General features: G+C 37.3%; 1 protein-coding gene across 1 annotated transcript; it reads right to left on the reverse strand.

Annotated features, from left to right (window-relative positions):
* Positions 1–205: 205 nt before the first annotated feature.
* Positions 206–852, reverse strand: LOC138849428 (keratin-associated protein 6-1-like). The gene has a single exon (XM_070073079.1). It carries the CDS (start codon positions 748–750, stop codon positions 514–516), a length of 237 nt encoding a protein of 78 aa, XP_069929180.1. The 5' UTR covers positions 751–852; the 3' UTR covers positions 206–513.
* Between the last annotated feature and the right edge of the window lie 19,659 nt (positions 853–20,511).

Consider the following 20,511-nt stretch of genomic DNA (forward strand, 5'->3'; position numbering starts at 1 on the left):
ATCACTGCTTAAGCAGAGTAGAAAACTGAGGGATGCAAAGATTGCTACCTTCTGATTGTCACAAACCAAGGATTTAAAGGAGCCACACAAGTAGAAATAATAAATGAAGAGGTACTCTAAGGAGGCGAGTGTCTCCTTTTATATAAACATGGGAAAAAGCTAAAATGAAACATTCTGAATAATAAATACAAGAAAATCAAGATGGTTATATCAGGTTAAATAAGTTTATTGGAAAAACAGAAAAATCTACTGCATGAAAAACAAAATGCAAGGTCTATAATGGAATCATCATGATGACTGACCATACAGGACTTCACAGGATGAGTTTCAAATTCTCTTAATTTACAGGAGTTAAATCAAGAAAGGGAAGTTGCTGTGATAAGATGCAATGGGTGCTGGATCTTCAGCAAGATCAAATCAGATATTGGTGATATGAGATGAACTGAGATGCGGTTGAGAATTGGAGTGTGTTAATGTCACAGGTGTCAAGCACCGGGGTCTTCGTTGGCATCCTCAGTAGTAGTAGCCAAAGCCAGAGCCATAGCCAGAGCCATAGCCATAGCCACAGCCACAGAGAGAGCGTGAACCATAGCCATAGCCACAGCCATAGCCACAGCCCAGTCTGCGGTAGCCACAGCCATAGTAGGAGCCAAGGCCACAGCCCAGGCCTCCATAGCCATAGCCCAGGCCTCCGTAGCCACAGCATCCATAGCCACGGGCACCATAGTAGTTTCCGTAGTAGCCACACATGGTGTTGGTTGTTGAGGTTGTCCTTGGTGGAGAAGGAGGAGGAGTGTAGGTGACTTGAGTCTGGAGAGTTCTCCCTGCAGAGGCCCTTTTATATGATTTCAGTGTGGGTGTGACCCACCAGAGGTGCTCCTATCATTGGCTCATTTTATGAGTAATCTAGTTAATTTGTTGTTTCTCAATCATGAGATAAATCTTTAGAGGTTTTATGGGGTTTGCTTTGTTTGGCTTCTCCTTTTCCAGTTGAGGGCTTCAGTGGAAGGAGATGCCTATACACACCCAGATTCCTGCAATCCTCCCCCCAAACTAGACTCTCATTTAACTATCCTAAATACTATGTGGTAGGAAAAAAATCATACTTTTTTGTTTCATCACACTCATGTTTGGTCATAGTTCCAGGAGTTTCTTTTTTTTCTTTTTTTTTTTTTAAATCTATTCACAAATACTAACCCTTCTTTGACTGTTGAAAGTTATTTCTCTTGAATGAAATTATCTTTTTCAAGAATTTAGTTTCCTTTTTTCTTTACTTTTTTTTCTTTTTACTTGATACATAATCATTGTACATACTTATGTGATACCAGGTGATGTTACCATCTGTTGTGTAATGTCTCAGTAAGGTTGAATATATCTATTTGTCATATGGAATTCAAATATAGTTTTGTCACCATGATTTTGATAGTAATTGAACTATTAAAAATTCAAGAAAATAAGGTGTGAATGACATGTATTCTACTTTTCTACTTATACCTATTATGCTAATCTCATTCATCTTCAACTTCCTGAAGAGAAAGAAATATTTTTTTTTCTAGTAGCCAATTTCTCCATTTCATCCTCAAGCCTTACATATAGTGATTAGTTCATGTTCTAAGTGGCTATCTAATGGGGTTAGCATGAGACATTTCTGTTAACAAATTGTTCAACTGTTTCCTTCTCAAAATGTCTGATGAATACCCTTTCTAGCCGGCATGTGGAGCTCTCTTGCATAACCCTTGAAGTATTACTGTCATTTAAATCATGTGATAATTCATCTTATTGAATAATACTGAAAAGATGTGATAACCCGTCTTATTGAGTAATAGTGAAAAGATGAGTGTTTACATATTATAATACTAAAAATACTCTGTGTATTTTAGATAATGCATGTAGGAAGATGTCCTGATTCACATATATGTGTAAATTGCTGCCACTATTCCAATGACAAATGTGGTTTTCCAGGGATAGTTCATAGTCTAAATATTACTTTTATTATGGTTTCACTCAGATTTGGTGTCTATAATTTGGATCTGGTTCACGTTACTGTGAAGTTTCAAGATGCTAGACACATTGCTTTAACTATTTTCTGTGATCAGAATAAGAAGAAAGATTTTTAAAATTATCTGATTCATTTCATCAGGTGATAATTTCAAAATGAGTTAAAATAAAATAGAATCTTGATGAAAGAACAAAATGTTTCCATCTTATTGTTCAGCTCATTTCCCTCATCCTTATGTTTGTCTTGTATTCTGAATATTCTTCTCATGTGTGTTTCTTTGTATAAAATTATTTTGTAAGCTCATCTGCAGGATTGAAATATTAGAAAAAAGTGCTTTTCATTACATAATACTTTAATTTGTTATATAGAAAATATCTAAAATATTTATAGAGAGTGCTGAGCACAATGTTTCAGTCAATTTAAAAATTAAGTATAATTAACCTGGAGGATAGTTTCAGTATGCAATTGTAATATATAAAATACAATGTTTTTCTTTTGGTCAACTCAATGTACATACAACAGGCATTACTAGGTGTTTATTGTCTTAAAACTTACTTCTAGAAATCTTTCATTCTTCTGATGAATTGGGTTGTTCTGTTTAATCATACCAGTGGCAGTTCTGCAACACGTGGAATTCTTTTTCATCATTTTTATGATATGTTATTCTGAGTTTACTCAATTCTGAAAGCATAATTCAGAAGCAAAATCAAAATAAGACATTATTTTTATACAAAATCTTCAATACAGTCCCCATTTTTCTATCAGCTTCTTTAACAAAATTCATAAGTGGGGCATCCTAACATCCTTATACTTCTCTGCTCATATTAGTTCATTCCTAATCCACATCACTCTACTGAATTGCTCTTGCAGGCATCATCAAGACCCCAATCTTTCCAAATCTAGATGTTACAGCTTCACGGAACAGAGCCTCTAAGCAAGTTGACTACATCTCTGAACTCATCTTGCATCCCTCATCTTCTCTTTTGTGGTACACAGATCACAATTGTCTCTCAGCTATTTAGATAGGTGCAGGTTGCGCCTAATTTAAAGTTTCCATCTTGAATTCTGAAATTAATAGCAAGAATGGCTTGTCCTCCATTTGTTGTCTTAAAAATGCTTCTCTTACCACCCAGTCTAAAGTAGTGTCACACCAATGACTTCTTAAATTTCCCTTAACTCATATTTATTTATTTACCTGGACTCATCACTGTCAGAGATGACCTCACTAGTGTTTTTTTTTGTTGTTGTTAAGATTTTTAACTACAGAAATTTTAGAAAGCTCTTTTATTAAAAAAATTTATTTAAGAGTCAAAGAGAGAGAAAGAGAGAAGGAAGGAGAGTGAGTTCTCAGCTGCAGGTTCATTCCCCAAATGCCCACTATTGTCAGGGAGTAACAGGGAAACTTAGGATTTGGGAACTTGATCCAGATCTCCCACATGGATGACAGTCCTCAACCACTTGAGTCACTATTTCTGTCTCTCAGAGTCTGCATTAGCAGGAAGCTAGAGTCAGGAGCTGGAGCCAGGAGGTGAACCTGGCAACCCATGTGCAACATAACCGTCCAAATTGGCATATTAAATATTAAACCCAACATCCCACTCATCACTTCTCTTTAATAATTGCTTGTCTTGCATATCCTACTGCTGCTTGATCTAGAATGTAACAATAAGAACCTTGTTTCCTTATATACTGCTTTATCCTTTGTGATCAGAATAGTATCCAATATATAATCAATTCTCCATTCTTTTATATATAAAACAGTATATGGGACCGGTGCCACGGCTCAGTAGGCTAATCCTCCACCTTGCGGCGCCAGCACACCGGGTTCTAGTCCTAGTGGGGGCTCCGGATTCTGTCCCGGTTGCCCCTCTTCCAGGCCAGCTCTCTGCTGTGGCCAGGAAGTGCAGTGGAGGATGGCCCAAGTGCTTGGGCCCTGCATCCGCATGGGAGACCAGGAGAAACACCTGGCTCCTGCCATCGGATCAGTGTGGTGCGCCGGCCGCAGCGTGCCGGCCGCAGCGGCCATTGGAGGGTGAACCAACGGCAAAGGAAGACCTTTCTCTCCTCTCTCTCTCACTGTCCACTCTGCCTGTCCAAAAAAAAAAAAAAAAAAAAAAAACAAAAAAAAAAAAAAACACGACAACAACAAAAACAGTATATGTTCTTATGAAATTAACATATAAAAAGAATTTAGAAAAGTGTCCAGTGAAATGGAAGACTGTATTTGTATTCTTTTTGTTTGTTTGTTTCTTATTTTGCAACAATTTTAAATCAGAAAGTTGCCAAATACTGGAGAAAATTCCCATACACTCATCACTAATACTCCAATATTAATATCATTCCTTAGCATAGTATTAGCATAGTATATTTATCAAACCAAAGGAATTAACTTTGTGCAACACTCTTCATTAAATCAGGCTTCATTTCACCATCCATTCTTATTAATTTTAGATTTATTTATTTATTATTTGAAAGGCAGATTTACAGAGAAGTAGAGGCAGAGAAAGAAAACTTCCATTCAGCGGTTCATTCCCCAGATGGCTGCAACAGAAAGAGCTGAGCCAATCTGAAATCAAGAACTAGGAGCTTCTTCCACATCTCCCATGTGGGTGCAGGGGCCCAAGCACTTGAACCATCCTCTACTGCTTTCCCAGGCCATAGCAGAGAGCTGGATCAGAAGTGGAGCAGCTGGCACTCGAACTGGTGCCCTTATGGGGTGCTGGCACTATGCCACATGGGCCCCCATCCATTCATATTGCGATATCTTTGTTTGTGTTTCAGGATCCACATTGCTATACACATTGCAAGTCATTGCCATACCTCTTTAGTCTTCCCCAGTTGGCAACAGTTTCTCAGTCTTTCCTTGACTTTCATGGCCTGGACAATTTAAGAATTGGATATTTGGTATAATATTTCCTAATTTAGCTTTGTCTAAAGTTTTATTATAAGTAGTTTGAGCTTATACAGTAATAACAGTAATATCAGGCAGAAATACTAGAAGACTTGTGCAGTACATGAAGGGATAAAAGATACAATTCCTTTTTAGGTGTTTCTGGAATTGCTTTAAAACTCATAGTTCTGCTAGAATAAGTCCTGCCCTTCCTAAAAATTTAGTATCAATGGGATAAAGTGTCAGGATCTCTGTCATGATTTTGGATCATATATAAAATAACTGATACATTATATGTTAAATATAAACCAGGTGAATAAAATTCCTTTACAAAAATAACATTATTTTTCAATATTATAAAAAAGAGTCCTGCACAATGCCTTTGCTTCCAAACCTATTCTTCCTTTCCTACCCCTTTAGAACCATACTTTTTACTTCAATATTGCATGAAAGAGATTATACAAAAAATATTGTTAAATAGTAGCAGAATTTTCAATAGGAGGGGATATACCTGGTTTAGTTACATCATTTTCTAGTAGCTTATAATTTAGTTTAAAAGTAATCTATTCTGCATGACTATGCTATTTTTTGTATGCGTTGTTTATCTAGATTGTGAATGTGTGTTTGCATTGTCATTGCTGACACTTTTCTGTCTATAGTTAACCTTGTGTATGTGTAAAGCCTGTCCAATGGTCTCCATCCAATAATAATTTAGTAATGGGGTTTCACAAGTAGGTCCAGTGCATACCATAATCTACTTTGATCCAATAAACAATCTCTAAATTAAAATCCTGGTTAAAATAAGTTTCTCTTTCCTCCCAACTTTATTTTATATCTATATCTCCTTCTTTGCTGTTACTTGTTATTTCAGTGGGATTCTTGGTCAACGTACTGTTTGTCTCCCAAATGATATAACTGTTCTCACTCATTGGCAATATACTCATTGGCAACATACTCATGTGTGGTAGCAGTTCATTTGGTTTTCCTGGCTGTCACTGCCACATTATTACTGGAATATACAGAATTTGAGGTTGGCATCAATGTAGCTTTGAAGGGGTCAATGCTTGCTTGCCTTTGGAAAAAAATTTGTCTTTCATAAAGGAAGCATTTGTCTGAGTAGGCTAAAGTTATGCAAATATAAATCTGATCAAAAGACAGGCTGCAAAGTATAGCAGTCACTCTAGTAGTCTGCATAATGCTCAGCAGATAACTTTATATTAAATTATCTCAATTCACGCCATTTATTATTATTAAGAAGTAATAATATCAATAATGATATAATATAAATATATATAAATTAATGAACTATATAATAAATAAAATACAAATAAATACATAAAATATAATTCATACTCTAATAACATTTACATTTTAAAGTTAGAACTTGAGTATCTGTGAATTATGTTGGGTACAGATTAAATTACTTTCCGAATGGAAATGAAAATAGAGAGCTGGGCAACATCCTAATCAGTCCTCAAAGTCATTTTGAAATATTCATCTAGAATAATTATGTTGCTTAACTCCTTTTCCATATTATTTAAACATAGGCAATAGATGAGGCTATACATTATTTAGATCTTAAATTTATGCTATCTTATCTTGGACATACCATATGACCTATTTGGAGGAATATGCACTTCAGAAGAATTTATGTTATCTTGTAGTTGTATAAAATACTCTACATAGTGTGTTAGTTCTGGTTCATATACAGCACTTTTTGTTTTCTATCAATAATGTGATATTCTATTTAGTTGTCTATATGTTGATAAAAGTGACACATTGAAGGCTTCAGAGGCTGGAGCTGGCGTTGTGGCTTAGTGGGTTAATGCCCTAGCCAAAAGCGCCGGCATCCCATATGGGCACCACTTCAAGACCCAGCAGCTCCACTTCCCATCCAGCTCTCTGCTATGGCCTGGAATAGCAATAGAAGATGGCCCAAGTCCTTGGGCCCCTGCACCCATGCGGGAGGCCCAGAAGAATTCCTGGCTCCTGGCTTCGGATCAGCACAGTTCTGGCTATTGTGGCCAACTAGGGAGTGAACCATCAGATAGAAGACCTCTCTCTTTATCTCTGCCTCTCCTCTCTCTGTGTAGCTCTGCATGGGAGACGAGGAGGAAGCACCTGGCTCCTGGCTTTGAATCGGCGCAGCGCGCTGGCCACAGCAGCCATTTGGGGAGTGACCCAACAGAAGGAAGACCTTTCTTTCTGTCTCTCTCTCTCACACTGTCTAACTCTGCCTTTCAAAAAATAAATAAAAATAAGTATTTAAAAAAAAAAAAAAAGAGCCGGCACCGTGGCTCAGTTGGTTAATCCTCCGCCTGCGACACCAGCATTCCATATGGGTGCCAGGTTCTAGTCCTGGTTGCTCCTCTTCCAGTTCTGCTCTCTGCTGTGGCCTGGGAAAGCAGTGGAGGATGGCCCAAGTGTTGGTCCTCTGCTCATGTATGGGAGACCAGGAGGAAGCACCTGGCTCCCGGCTTCAGATTGGCATAGCACCAGCTGTGGCAGCCATTTGGGGAGTGAACCAAAGGAAGGAAGACCTTTCTCTTTGTCTCTCTCTCTTACTGTCTATAACTCTACCTGTCAAATAAAGAAAAAAAAAAGACTTCAGTGGTAATTATGGCATATGTTTTCTCCTTTCAGTTCTTCCATTTTTGTCTGTTTTGTTAAGTGCACATAGGTTTAAAATGAGTACTTTCCTGATATGCCACATTTTTTATCATTATAAATGTCCCTTTTCATCTTTATCAAATATTTGTTTTATATTTTATTTGCTCTGATATTTATATAGCCACCCTAGAATTGTAATCATTGTGTACATGGTATACATATGTGATTTCAGATAACTTGATTGGTGAAACATTTTTATAAAGGCTGCCTTAAAATCCATGCCAGAAAATTTGAGCATCCATTTAAATTAGTTTCAGGTTTAGTTAATTATCTTTTCTAATTCAAATTAAAATTTTCTTGTTTCTTGGTAGGCTGGTATGGAGAAAGTTTTTTGTACTAAGGGAATCATGATCTTAATTTGTTCAATTCTTTTTTAAATTTATTTTTAAGGAATACAAATTTCAAAAATACTTTAACAATATGGTTATTCTTTCCACCATACCTGCCTCCCATCCACATTCCCACCCCTCCTCTTCCTGGGGACAATGTTCCAACACGGGAAGAAGTCCACACAGCAGACTCATAGAATTACAATCACTTTAATTAACACTCTGACCTCAGAATCAGTCCTTAAGGCTTCCTGGTCTGCTTGAAATGCTCTAGCATTTCAAGACACTGTGGCATAAAATATTCTTCATGAAGTATCTTTGTGAATGAGACCCCAGCAGAAAGAAGTGGCCATCAAAGAAGGTTGTACTTTTCTCTAAACGGAGGAGAGAACTTGCACTTTTCTTATGGCCTTGTCTAAATATTGACAGAGTTTGCAGATTCAGAAGGCTTCCATAGCCTAGGCAGCTCATGTCAAGAGCCTTGGATTATCACTGACATCGTACATAGAAGTTTTTTTTTTTTAAATATTTATTTATTTATTTATTTGAAAGTCAAAGTTACACAGAGACAAGAGAGGCAGAGATAGAGAGGTCTTCCATCTGATGGTTCACTCCCCAATTGGGTGTAATGGCCAGAATTGCACCGATCCAAAGCCAGAAGCCAAGAGCTTCTTCCCAGTCTCCCATGTGGGTGCAGGGGCCCAAGTACTTGGGCCATCTTCTACTGCTTTACCAGGCCATAGCAGAGAGCTGGATCTGAAGAGGAGCAGCTGGGACTAGAACTGAAGCCCATATGGGATGCCAGTGTTTCAGGCCAGGGTGTTAACATGCTGAGCCACAGCACTGGCCCCAAGAGTGTTAAAATTAACAAGAATCACTGTGCACTAACTTCCCATGTAGGACATCTGCCCTTAATGAGTTGCAATATGAGAGTTAACTGTAAAACTAGTTCTCAAATAGTTTTTGTGTGTATGTGTGTGTGTGTCCTATTTAGCTTTAACATGTGGGTCTTGGTCTGCTCTTATAGCTTATGGTTCATTTTTTCCAGAGCTATAGAGGTGTTATTTTATTCTAAGGGTTAATTTGTGTCACTAATGTTCTACTGGTTTCTGCTGGTGCTCTTTGTGTATGTGGAATGAGTTTTGTGAGCCCATCTGCAGCATGTCTTTTGATGTGAGTAGTATTATGGTTGGATTCCCTATGTCTGTCCCTCACTGCTTAGATGTCTCTTGAAGGATTAAAGAGATTCTCACCTACATGTGACATTCTCTTCATGAGCTAGGAAACGACTTATATTAAATAATATATTGTTCAGAGACAAATTCACATGTTGGATGTTTAGGTGCATCAGGTTAAGCTACAGCTTGGGATCACTGCACCCCATATCACAGTACTGGTTGGGGTACCAGCTATTCTGCTTCCAATTCAGATTCTTGCTAATGTTCCTAGGAAGGTAAAGGATAATGGCTCATGTACCTGGGATGATCCTGTCACCACCTGTTATTTATCTACCTGGATAGAATTCCTGACTCCTGATTCAGCCTGGCTCAGCTTTTGTTTTTGTGGTATTTGGAGAGTGAACTAGCAGAATTCTCTGTCACTTTGCATTTCAAGTAAATAATAAGTGAACATTTTCAGAAATCACCAGGAAAATTAGAAAATATTTTTGACTGATTTTTAATAAAATACATACTACTACATAGGTGAAATACAAAGGAAGGAGTGATTGAAGGAAATGTTGTAGCGTTAAGTGTTTATAGCTTCAAAAAGACAGTTTACAAATCCAGGAACTAAGCTTCTCTAAAAAGAAGAAAACTTATGAATGAATAGAAATTAGTACAAAGTAATAACAAAAGAGAAATAAAAATAAGAATGACATAGATTCAATAAAGAATGGACACATTAAAACATAAATATCCAAAGTTGACTTTGAATAGATCAACAAAATTAATAAAGCTAACTAAAATGATTAAGAAGATAAGTTGAGGGGCTGGCATTGTGGCATAGTGGACTAACCCTTCGTGTGTGGCACTGGCACCCATATGGGCACCAATTCATGCCCCAGATGCTCCTCTTCTGATCCATCTCTCTGTTTAGTGCCTGAGAAATAAGTAGAAGATGGCCCAAGTACTTGGGTGCTTGCACCCGCGTGGGAGACCTTGAAGAAGCTCCTGGCTCCTGACTTAGGATCAGCTGAGCTCTGGCCATTGCGCCCATTTCAGGAGTGAATTGGCAAATGGAAGACCTTTCTCTCAGTTTCTCCCTCTCTCTGGCATTAACTCTACCTCTCAAATAAATAAGTAAAATCTTTAAAAAAAAAAAAGTATATAAGACGATAAAGTCATCACTATGAACTATGAAATAATCAACACCTTTTAAGATCCTAAGCACACCAGAAATGTTAAGTCGAATGTTATGAGGAAAGCTGTGTCAATAAATTCACCAAAATAGGTTAACTGGAAAATTTCCTTGAAATGCACAAAATATCAGAGCTCCTCAAGTAATTCTGAACAACAATGTATGTAATCAAGAAAATGAATGAGCCTTTATATAAATAAAACTGCAGTCCCAGATATCTTTGCTGATAAAATCTATCATATATTAATACAACAGACTTCTGGGTAGCTTAAGGAAATGGCAGCAGTCTAGAAACCAGACTGTCGGTATTTCCCCACAAAAGCTATCCTGGATTAAAAGATATAAACTATATGTAAGTCATATCCTGGAAAAAGAGTTAGGACATAGCCCGATTTCAACAATCAAAATTAATAAATAAATGATAAAACAAATCCCAACAACCACACTTTGCCTTTACCCTGAATTCTGCCGAAACAAAGCTAAAAACTGTTGATCCAAGAATAATTATCTAGCAACCAATTCCAGTTTTCTAAAACACTGTCAGAAAGATTAATTCTACCTGGAAATAAATTATACTCAGAAAGGTATGTAGATATATTACAGATTAGATGTAGAAAGACTTAAAATATGTGTGAGTTGAAGAGACAGAATTCAAAACTTTTATCTTTGTAGGAAAAAAATGTGTTGCAACTCATTAAGGGCAGATGTCCTGCATGGAAAGTTAGTGCACAGTGATTCTTGTTAATTTTAACACTCTCGGGGCCAGTGCTGTGGCTCAACTCACAATAGCTAAGACCTGGAACCAACGCAAATGCCCATCAACAGTAGACTGGATAAAGAAATTATGGGACAGGTACTCTATAGAATACTATACAGCAGTCAAAAACAATGAAATCCAGTCATTTGCAACAAGATGGAGGAATCTGGAAAACATTATGCTGAGTGAATTAAGCAAGTCCCAAAGGGACAAATATCATATGTTCTCCCTGATCAGTGACAACTAACTGAGCACCAAAGGGGAAACCTGTTGAAATGAAATGGATACTATGAGAAACAGTGACTTGATCAGCTCTTGTCCTGACTGTTGATGTACAATGTAATATTTTATCCATTTTAGTATTTTCTCTTTGTTTTGTTCTAGTACTATTGGTTGAACTCTGTGATTAACACACAATTATTCTTAGGTGTTTAAATTTTAACTGAAAAGTGATCCCTGTTAAATATAACAGTGGGAATAAGAGAGGGAGGAGATGTGCAATTTGGGACATGCTCAATTGGACTTGCCCCAAATGGTGGAGTTAGAAACGTGCCAGGGGATTCCAATTCAATCCCATCAAGGTGGCATGTACCAATGCAATCTCACTAGTCTAACTGATGAATTTCAGTTCACAATTGATCACACAGATAGGTCTAAGAGTCAAAGGGATCACACAAACAAGACTAGTGTCTGCTAATACTAACTGATAGAATCAAAAAGGGAGAGAACAATCCATCATGGGAAGCAGGATACACAGTAGACTCATAGAATGGCAGATGTGCTAAATAGCACTCTGGCCTCAGAATCAGCCCTTAAGGCACTCGATATGGCTGAAGAGCCCATGAGAGTATTTTAGGCATGGAAAGCCAAGACACTCTGGAAAAAAAAAAAAAAAGAAAAGAAAAAAGAAGACCTAAATGAAATATCCCTGTGAGTGAGATCCCAGTGGGAAGAACGGGGCCATCAAAGAAGGAGGTACCTTTCTCTGAAGGGAGGAGAGAACTTCCACTTTGACTATGACCCTGTCAGAATAAGATTGAAGTCGGCGAACTCAAAAGGCTTCCATAGCCTTGGCAACTCGTGACTAGAGCCTAGGGAGATTACTGATGCCATAAACAAGAGTGTCAAATTGTTAAGTCAACAACAGGAGTCACTGTGTACTTACTTCTCATGTGGGATCTGTCCTTAATGTGTTGTCCAATGTGAAGTAATGCTATAACTAGTACTGAAACAGTATTTTACACTTTGTGTTTCTGTGTGGGTGCAAACTGATGATATCTTTACTTAATATATACTAAATCGATATTCTGTATATAGATAATTGAAAATGAATCTTGATGTGAATGGAATGGGAGAGGGAGCGGGAGATGGGAGGGGTGCGAGTGGGAGGGAAATTATGGGGGAGGGGAGCCATTGTAATCCATAAACTGTACTTTGAAAATTCATATTTACTAAATAAAAAAAAAAGAAAAAGAAAAAAAAAGGGAAACATTTGGGGGTTGGAAAAAAAGAGAATCAAGTAAATTAGAAAAATACAGTTTGCTTTTTCTTTCTAAAACAAAGAAAAATTCACAACAGCAACTAGACATATTGCTATGGAATGAACAGAGCTTCACTGTGTGGCAGATCATGGAAATCACCTAAGTACCCCCCCACACATACACACACGTTTAAGTGATACACATAGAGCCAATGAAAACAATTAAAAATGGATTCAATACACATGGCCGGATAACTTTTTTATGGAAGACAGCAATGAACCAATAAAATCTAGGAGACAACCAGTTCAATTGGAAATAATTATACTCCAAGAAGCACAGAAGAACATAATAAATAACCTTGATTTAGAAATTCAAAAACCAGGAACACAGATAGAAATAAAAGCATACATGAGAGGATAATTAATTGAACTTAGATGCAAAAGAACAAGACATTGTCTTATAAAGGAAGAATAAATTACAAGATTCCCAAAGGAGAATAAAGTGAAATAAACATCTAATAATGAACATTAATTAAGTGTAGGTATCAAGAGAATGAAAAGTAAATAAAAATAAGCAATAAGAAGAGAAAAGGCAGTTGGAATGAAAGACTGACAAAGAAGAATGCGCATTGTTTCAATGCTTGAAGAAGAAATGTAAATGAAGATGCAAAATCAAATAAGAAAAAATGAACTATTATTTAAAATTACAATTCAAGGCCGGCGCCTTATCTCAATAGGCTAATCCTCCACCTAGCAGCGCCGGCACACCAGGTTCTAGTCCCAGTCGGGGCGCCGGATTCTGACCCGGTTGCCCCTCTTCCAGGCCAGCTCTCTGCTCTGGCCCGGGAGTGCAGTGGAGGATGGCCCAAGTGCTTGGGCCCTGCACCCCATGGGAGACCAGGAAAAGCACCTGGCTCCTGCCATCGGATCAGCGCGGTGCGCCGGCTGCGGCGGCCATTGGAGGGTGAACCAACGGCAAAGGAAGACCTTTCTCTCTGTCTCTCTCTCACTGTCCACTCTACCTGTCAAAAAAAAATTACAATTCAAAAAGCTTAAGAAAAAAAAAAAAAAAACAACCTGGTCATACTCATTGACAGTGTCCATGATTACCTAGGACTACTAATCCAGAATGGTCAATTACAATGCAAGATATAGTAAATTAAATGTTAGTTTCTAGGAAAAAAAGTTTTTTCTGTGCTTCTATTTCAAAGCAAAAACCAAAAATGAGCAAAGAGAAAGAATTAAGTTGATCATCAGCATTTTCTTTTTTTTTTTTTTCAAGATTTTATTTATTTATTTGAAAGGCAGAGTTACAGAGAGGCAAAGGCAAAGAGAGAGAGAGAGAGAGAGAGAGAGAGGGAGGGAGGGAAAGAGAGAATCTTGCATCTGCTGGTTCATTGTCCAAATGGCCGCAATAGTCAGAGCTGGACTGATCCGAAGCCAGGAACCAGGAAATTCTTCTGGATTTCCCATGTGGGTGCAGGGGCCCAACGACTTGGGGCAGCTTCTACTGCTTTCCCAAGCCATGGTAGAGAATTGGATTGGAAATGGAGCAACTGGGACTCAAATCGGCATCTGTAGGGGATACCCGCACTTCAGTGGTGGCTTTACCCATTACACCACATTTTCCCTGAGACATTTCAAAGACAAAAGGAAAAAGTATTTAAAGGCCAGTAAGTCTGTCTTTTACATAACAAAACATTAAAGAGTTTCAATATACAACAAATTAGGCAATTCCGTATTTATAAGTTCTTACTGAGCCAACAGGCAGGGGGAAATTTTCAAATAAAGAAATGATCAGGAAAACATCAGCAAAATACTTGTAGAGAATATAGATTGAAACAGGGTGAAACTAAAATATGAACAATTCCTGTGACAAATTAGAAGTAGTTCTTCTACAAGAAAAGGAAGGATATGTGAGATGAAAGAGGAAAATAGCATATAAATTGATAGAAAATAGAGGGAGTTAAAAGAATATAAACAGATGAGATAAGTAATAAAGGGTTAAATATTCATATATGAATAAGACCAATAAAGTTGGTATTAGTACAAAGACAACTACTAGAAAAAAAATCCTTCAACATTTTTAACTTACTGAACCACAAAGAATATGAAGAAATAAATCCATATATAAATGGGCTTTATGAATCTAATTAGCCAATTGAAATAAAACATCTTTAACTTGTCTCATCTCATATAATAGGACCTAATTATATATTGAATACATACACCTAAAACAAGTGATTCTGAAAGGAAAAACCGTAACATGAACAACATATATGTGAAAAGGATACAATAAAATATACAACTAGTAAACCTAATATCAAAGTCAAATCCAGGCAAATAATATCAAAATGATCAAGAACAATCACATGAAATATTATATATATATATATGACAGCATGGGGACAACAGATACAAATACACTAATAATAGAGGATTTTAATTTGCAACTCTCAAAACAAGACATCAAGCAGAAAAAATAAGGAAAGAACATCTAGACAATAAATATAAGGAAGTATATGAACACATTGATAGCTTGATGAAGAAGAAAAGTAAAAAGTCCAAAACAAAAAATAACAATGAGGAAATAAACATTAAAACTGAAGAAACTTTAACATTTATACGAGATCATTTTGCAGGTCTTTATGGATATAAATTTGGAAACTGGATTCCTAGGTGAGAATACAGATTACCAAAACTGATATCATTACATTTGGAAATTATATTCCTAAATTTCTATTTATGAAATGTGTGAAGCTATATACCTTAAAAAAAGTTTCTAATTAAAAAATAACAAATAAAACATTAAAAATAGAAATAGAGGAAATCATTAAGAAAATTCCTACATAACTCCAAGATCTAGATGATCTCTCAGGAACATTCTAACAAGTCTTCAGAGACAAAGTAACCTAAATGTTCGATCAGTTTTTCCAGAGTATTACAAATGAAAGAAACTTCCTGATTTTGATTATGGAGGATGAATTGCGTTTTTCTCCCTGGTGGACAGACTTTTAAGAAACATCCATGATTTCTGCCTGTTGTTGAGACCTGTGACTTGCTTCTGACAAACAGATCATATCAAGGATGATAGAATATGTATAGCAGTGTGCATATGATCTTGTTACAAAGACTGAAGCATTTATCTTCCAGAAGTCTCTCTCCCTCTCTCTGGCTTTGAGAGAGCAAACAATATACGAATATTTGGGAACCCTTGGGAACGAAGGTAGCCTCTTGGAGCTGAAAAAGGCTTCCAGCCAACAGCATGCAAAGGCCTCCAACAGTCAGTGATGGGCTCCTCTGTTATACAACCAGAGGAGTTGAATTCTGCCCATGTGCCCATGAGCTGAAAGCAGATGTTTTCTCAGGAATCTCACATAATACCACAGACATGAACAACACCTTTATGTCTTTATTGTGAGATCATGTGATTTAAATCTATACCTCAAATGCCATTTTTAACCAATTATTAGGGAACGTGTAGGATAAGTTGTTTTACAACCTACTAGAACATTATGGGTAATAGATTATGAAAATATAAAATAAGTAACTTTTCCACTAATTTCTTAAATAAGAAGGTTAGAAAAGAGAGCTATAAAATTCATTTATTTTAAGAAACATCACGGTATAAACATTGTGGAAGAGAGGCTGGCATTGTAGTGTAGTGGGTAAAGCTGTCGTGTGCAGTGTCAGCATATCATATGGGCACCAGTTTGAGTCCTGGTTGCTCCACTTCCAATCCAGCTCTCTCCTATGGCCTGTGGAAGTAGTAGAAGATGGCCCAAGTCCTTGGGCCCCTGCATCCTCATGGGAGACCTGGAAGAAGCTCCAGGCTCCTGGCTTCAGGTCAGCGCAGTTCCGGCCGTTGCGGCCTATTGGGGAGTAAACCATCGGATGGAAGACCTCTTTCTCTCTCTCTCTCTCTCTCTGCCTCTCCTTCTCTCTCTGTGTAACTCTGACTTTCAAATAAATAAATAAATCTTAAAAAAATTGTGGAACATTTTTTTAAATTTTGTGTCATAGTCCAGAAATACTTATCCTGATGTATAGATAATGCTTAATTTATAGTGACAGTTACCCATAGTAATAAATATTATTCCCTCATTAGTAGACAAGAAAACTAAGTTTTACAAAAACTATATTACTATCATCAGAAAAACAACCTTCAACTTGCTAAATAAGTTGATTTATAAGTAGTAAAAGAAAATATCTCCCTAAGGAAGCAGTTGAAAAGTTTCCAAGCAAACTGAAACCAAAGAATATCAGCATGGAATGTTGGATATCAAATAACTGAAATAAAAACAAGAGTTGGTATTTGGATTAAATAAGTTTATTGGGTCAAGAGAGAAATATAATCCAGCATATAAGTAATCAAGACAGTTTCTGTGACACCATAATCCTGATGAAAAGAGAGTTGACAGGGGTCAAGTGAGGAAAATTGAGAGAACAAGCATGATAGATAACAACTAGACAATACTAGAATTTTATTGTAGGCTGATCCATCTTCATCCAAGTGTAAGGCTCAGAATGGGTGAGTTCAGAATTGATGGATGCCAATGTCACAGGTGTACAGGGTTGGGATCCCTGCTGGAGTCTTCAGTAGTAGTAGCCAAAGCCAGAGCCATAGCCATAGCCACAGCCACAGAGAGAGCGGGACCCATAGCCGTAGCCACAGCCATAGCCACAGCCCAGTCTGCGGTAGCCACAGCCATAGTAGGAGCCAAGGCCACAGCCCAGGCCTCCATAGCCATAGCCCAGGCCTCCGTAGCCACAGCATCCATAGCCACGGCCGCCATAGTAGTTTCCGTAGTAGCCACACATGGTGTTGGTTGTTGAGGTTGTCCTTGGGTGGAGAAGGAGGAGGAGTGTAGGTGACTTGAGTCTGACAATTCTTTCTGCAGATGGCCTTTTATATGTTCTCAGTATGCGTGTGACATGGCTTAGGCTTCAGGCTAATTTTATGACTAATATGAGTAGTATTTCTTCTTAAGACCAGAGCGTGATAGCTTAAGCTACTAGAGATGTTTACTTTAGCTAATCAAAGTCCTTTAATAAGATGGTGCACTCACATATACAAAGCTACTATTCATACCAAATAAAATTTGTGACTAGGTATCATGTAAACAGGGAACACTCTCAGTAACTTCAACTGACTTGCTTTTTACCACAAGTAATACTTTTTTTTTCTCCATGATCTTCCAAAATCATATAACCCGCATGAGATATTTTAACACTTCTTCCATTCCAGAGTCAAATAGTAAAGACTTGAGGTGGCTTGTGTAACAGTGGTGTGATTAAAATATAGAAAGTAACTTGGGAGATCCTGAATTTAATCAATTCCCTTTTATTTATTAGATGTGAGGATTATGGATTTCAATTGCCTTATTAAGAAATCAATTAAGAAAAGAAGACTGTAATGCAATTAGTCAGATAAATGAAATATTTTTATTCATTATAAATTTTTTAGCACATGTGTCTCTGCAGGCATTTTAATAAACAATGTATAATCACATTAGGACAAAATGTTACTCAGGGTCTTTTTAAAATTTATTTGATAGGTAGAGTTATAGACAGTGAGAGAGAGAGACAGAGAGAAAGGTCTTCCTTCCTTTGGTTCACTCCCCAAATGGCTGCTATGGACGGCGCTGCTCCAATCCGAAGCCAGGAGCCAGGTGCTTCTTCCTGGTCTGCCATGCAGGTGCAGGGGCCCAAGCACTTGGGCCATCCTTCACTGCCCTCCCGGGCCACAGCAAAGAGCTGGACTGGAAGAGGAGCAACTAGGACTAGAACTGGTGCCTATATGGGATGCCAGCATCGCAGGCAGAGGATTAACCAAGTGAGGCACTGCGCCGGCAGCAGGGTCTTTCTTGAGAAACACATTATTAGCAGATATATCTTGAACAATTCACTTTAAATGTTCATAAGGGGCATGGCATTAACCAAACTTTCATCCTGAAGATTCAGCAAATCCTTCTGTCCATAAATGCACCCAATCATTTACCCATCATCAAGCAAATATAAGTAGTTTTAATGACAACTGGTGGCAATATTTTAAGAGCAATTCATTGTTTTCAGCAATCTAAATTCTACATAGCAATGTTACATTACAACCCAAAATGGTAATCTATTTTGTATATTTGTATTTGGATAAAATTTTATTGAAATTTACATCCTCATATAAAATATCATTTATCTTGTATCAATGTGTTCTCAATATCAAAATTAATAAGATTGAGGTATGGAAAGTAAAAGATGAGCCTAGAAAACTAATTCGAATGTAAGGATATGATAAAAGATTAAGGAAGACATAAAAAAGATTGGCAGAAACTCTTGTTGGTCATATCTGAGATAACTGGTACTTATAAAATTTATCATAAGGCTATAATACATTGAATAGAATGAGAAATTATGACATTATCTATACAAATAATTAGAGAAAGATGACAGCTTTGTAATTTGTAAAGTGTAGATCAATAAATACAATAGGAATTAGGGCATGAGAAAATTATTAACAGATTCTCAACTAAGAGATGAGGAAGATGAGGACCAAGGTACACAGTCTCAAGGCATCTTCCTAAAATTGGGGGAAATAGTGACATTGTAATAGACTCATAGGGCATCAGATGAAAAAAACATTACAAATGCTGTGACAAACTAATATGTACCTAATATGAGGTACTTACAAAGACACAAATCTTTTTAGTGAGACTCCTATCAAAAATCCATAACCTAAATTTTCATTTGAAGAACAACAGAAAAAAAAAAAAAACAAGTTTTGGCACATTCTAACAAAACCACCTATTCAGCCTGTACTGAAAGCAACACAAAGCACCTGCACCTGTGCTTACAAATATCAAGGTCATAAAATGTAAATAGCTAAGGAATTATATATGTGTTAACACTATACTTTTCTGAAATCCTTTATAGAACACCTTGGTTTATCTCCAAACTAAAAAAGAAAATTGGTTTCCTATTTATTTTATTTTTCATCTATTAGAAAGGACTGAAAGGAGGGAAGCGGGGAGAGAGAGAGAGAGCGAGCGAGCGAGCTGGTCTGGTCTACTTCTCAAATACCCACAACATTCAGGGCTGGGATAGGCTGAAGCCAGGAGCCAGGAATTGCATCCAGGGTGACAAGGACCCAGGCACCTGCCTCATCATCTGCTGCCTCCCAGGAAGCATTGATGTGAGGTGGATCAGAAGTGGAGTAGCGAGTTCTCTACCGGCACTGAGGTACACATGTGATTGTCCCAAGCTGCAGCTTAATCTGCTGTGTCACAACACCCTCCTCCAAACTCTGTTAATGGACCATACTCTAAGTACCACCTCTTCCTCCCATTCAATTCAAGTTTATATCTCCAGGCTAGAATTTTAATTTTTTTTTGTAGTTAACTGACTTTTTACCATCTCAGCTTGGATTGTAATTGACATAAGGAAGCTAATTAATTGAAACTGACATCATGACTCTAATCACAATCTAAGATTGTGATTCCTAGAAATTCTGATTCATTCCATTCTACTTTCGCTATCTGAAAGCATAACATAAATTAGGTCATGGCCTATGTCTAAGAAAACATCCCTAAGGGTTCCCACTGTGCTGAGAAATCTTGACCAGGATGCCTTAAACATTTTGACTCTTGCATATCTGATTTCATTTCCTATCTTCCTTCCCTACTTATTTACTTAATTATTTTTATTTTTTTAATATAAAGAGAACAGATTTCATGTAGTTCATAGACACAATTCTGAGAATAAAATACTTCCCTTTCTCCCTCCATTTCGCTGCCTTCCTTCCTTTCTTCCTTTACTTTTTTAACTTTTGTGATAATATATTTTTAAAGATTTATTATTTTATTCATTTGAAAGACAGAGTTACAGAGAGAGATAGAGATAGAGAGAGAAGTCTTCCATCTGCTGGTTCACTCCCTAGATGGCCACAATGGCTGGAGCTGTGCCAATCGGAAGCCAGGAGCCAGCAACTTCCTCCAGGTCTCCTACACGGGTGCAGGGGCCCAAGGACTTGAGGGA

This window comes from Oryctolagus cuniculus, chromosome 4, assembly GCF_964237555.1.
Source record: "Oryctolagus cuniculus chromosome 4, mOryCun1.1, whole genome shotgun sequence".
In the NCBI taxonomy this organism is placed as follows: Eukaryota; Metazoa; Chordata; class Mammalia; order Lagomorpha; family Leporidae; genus Oryctolagus; species Oryctolagus cuniculus.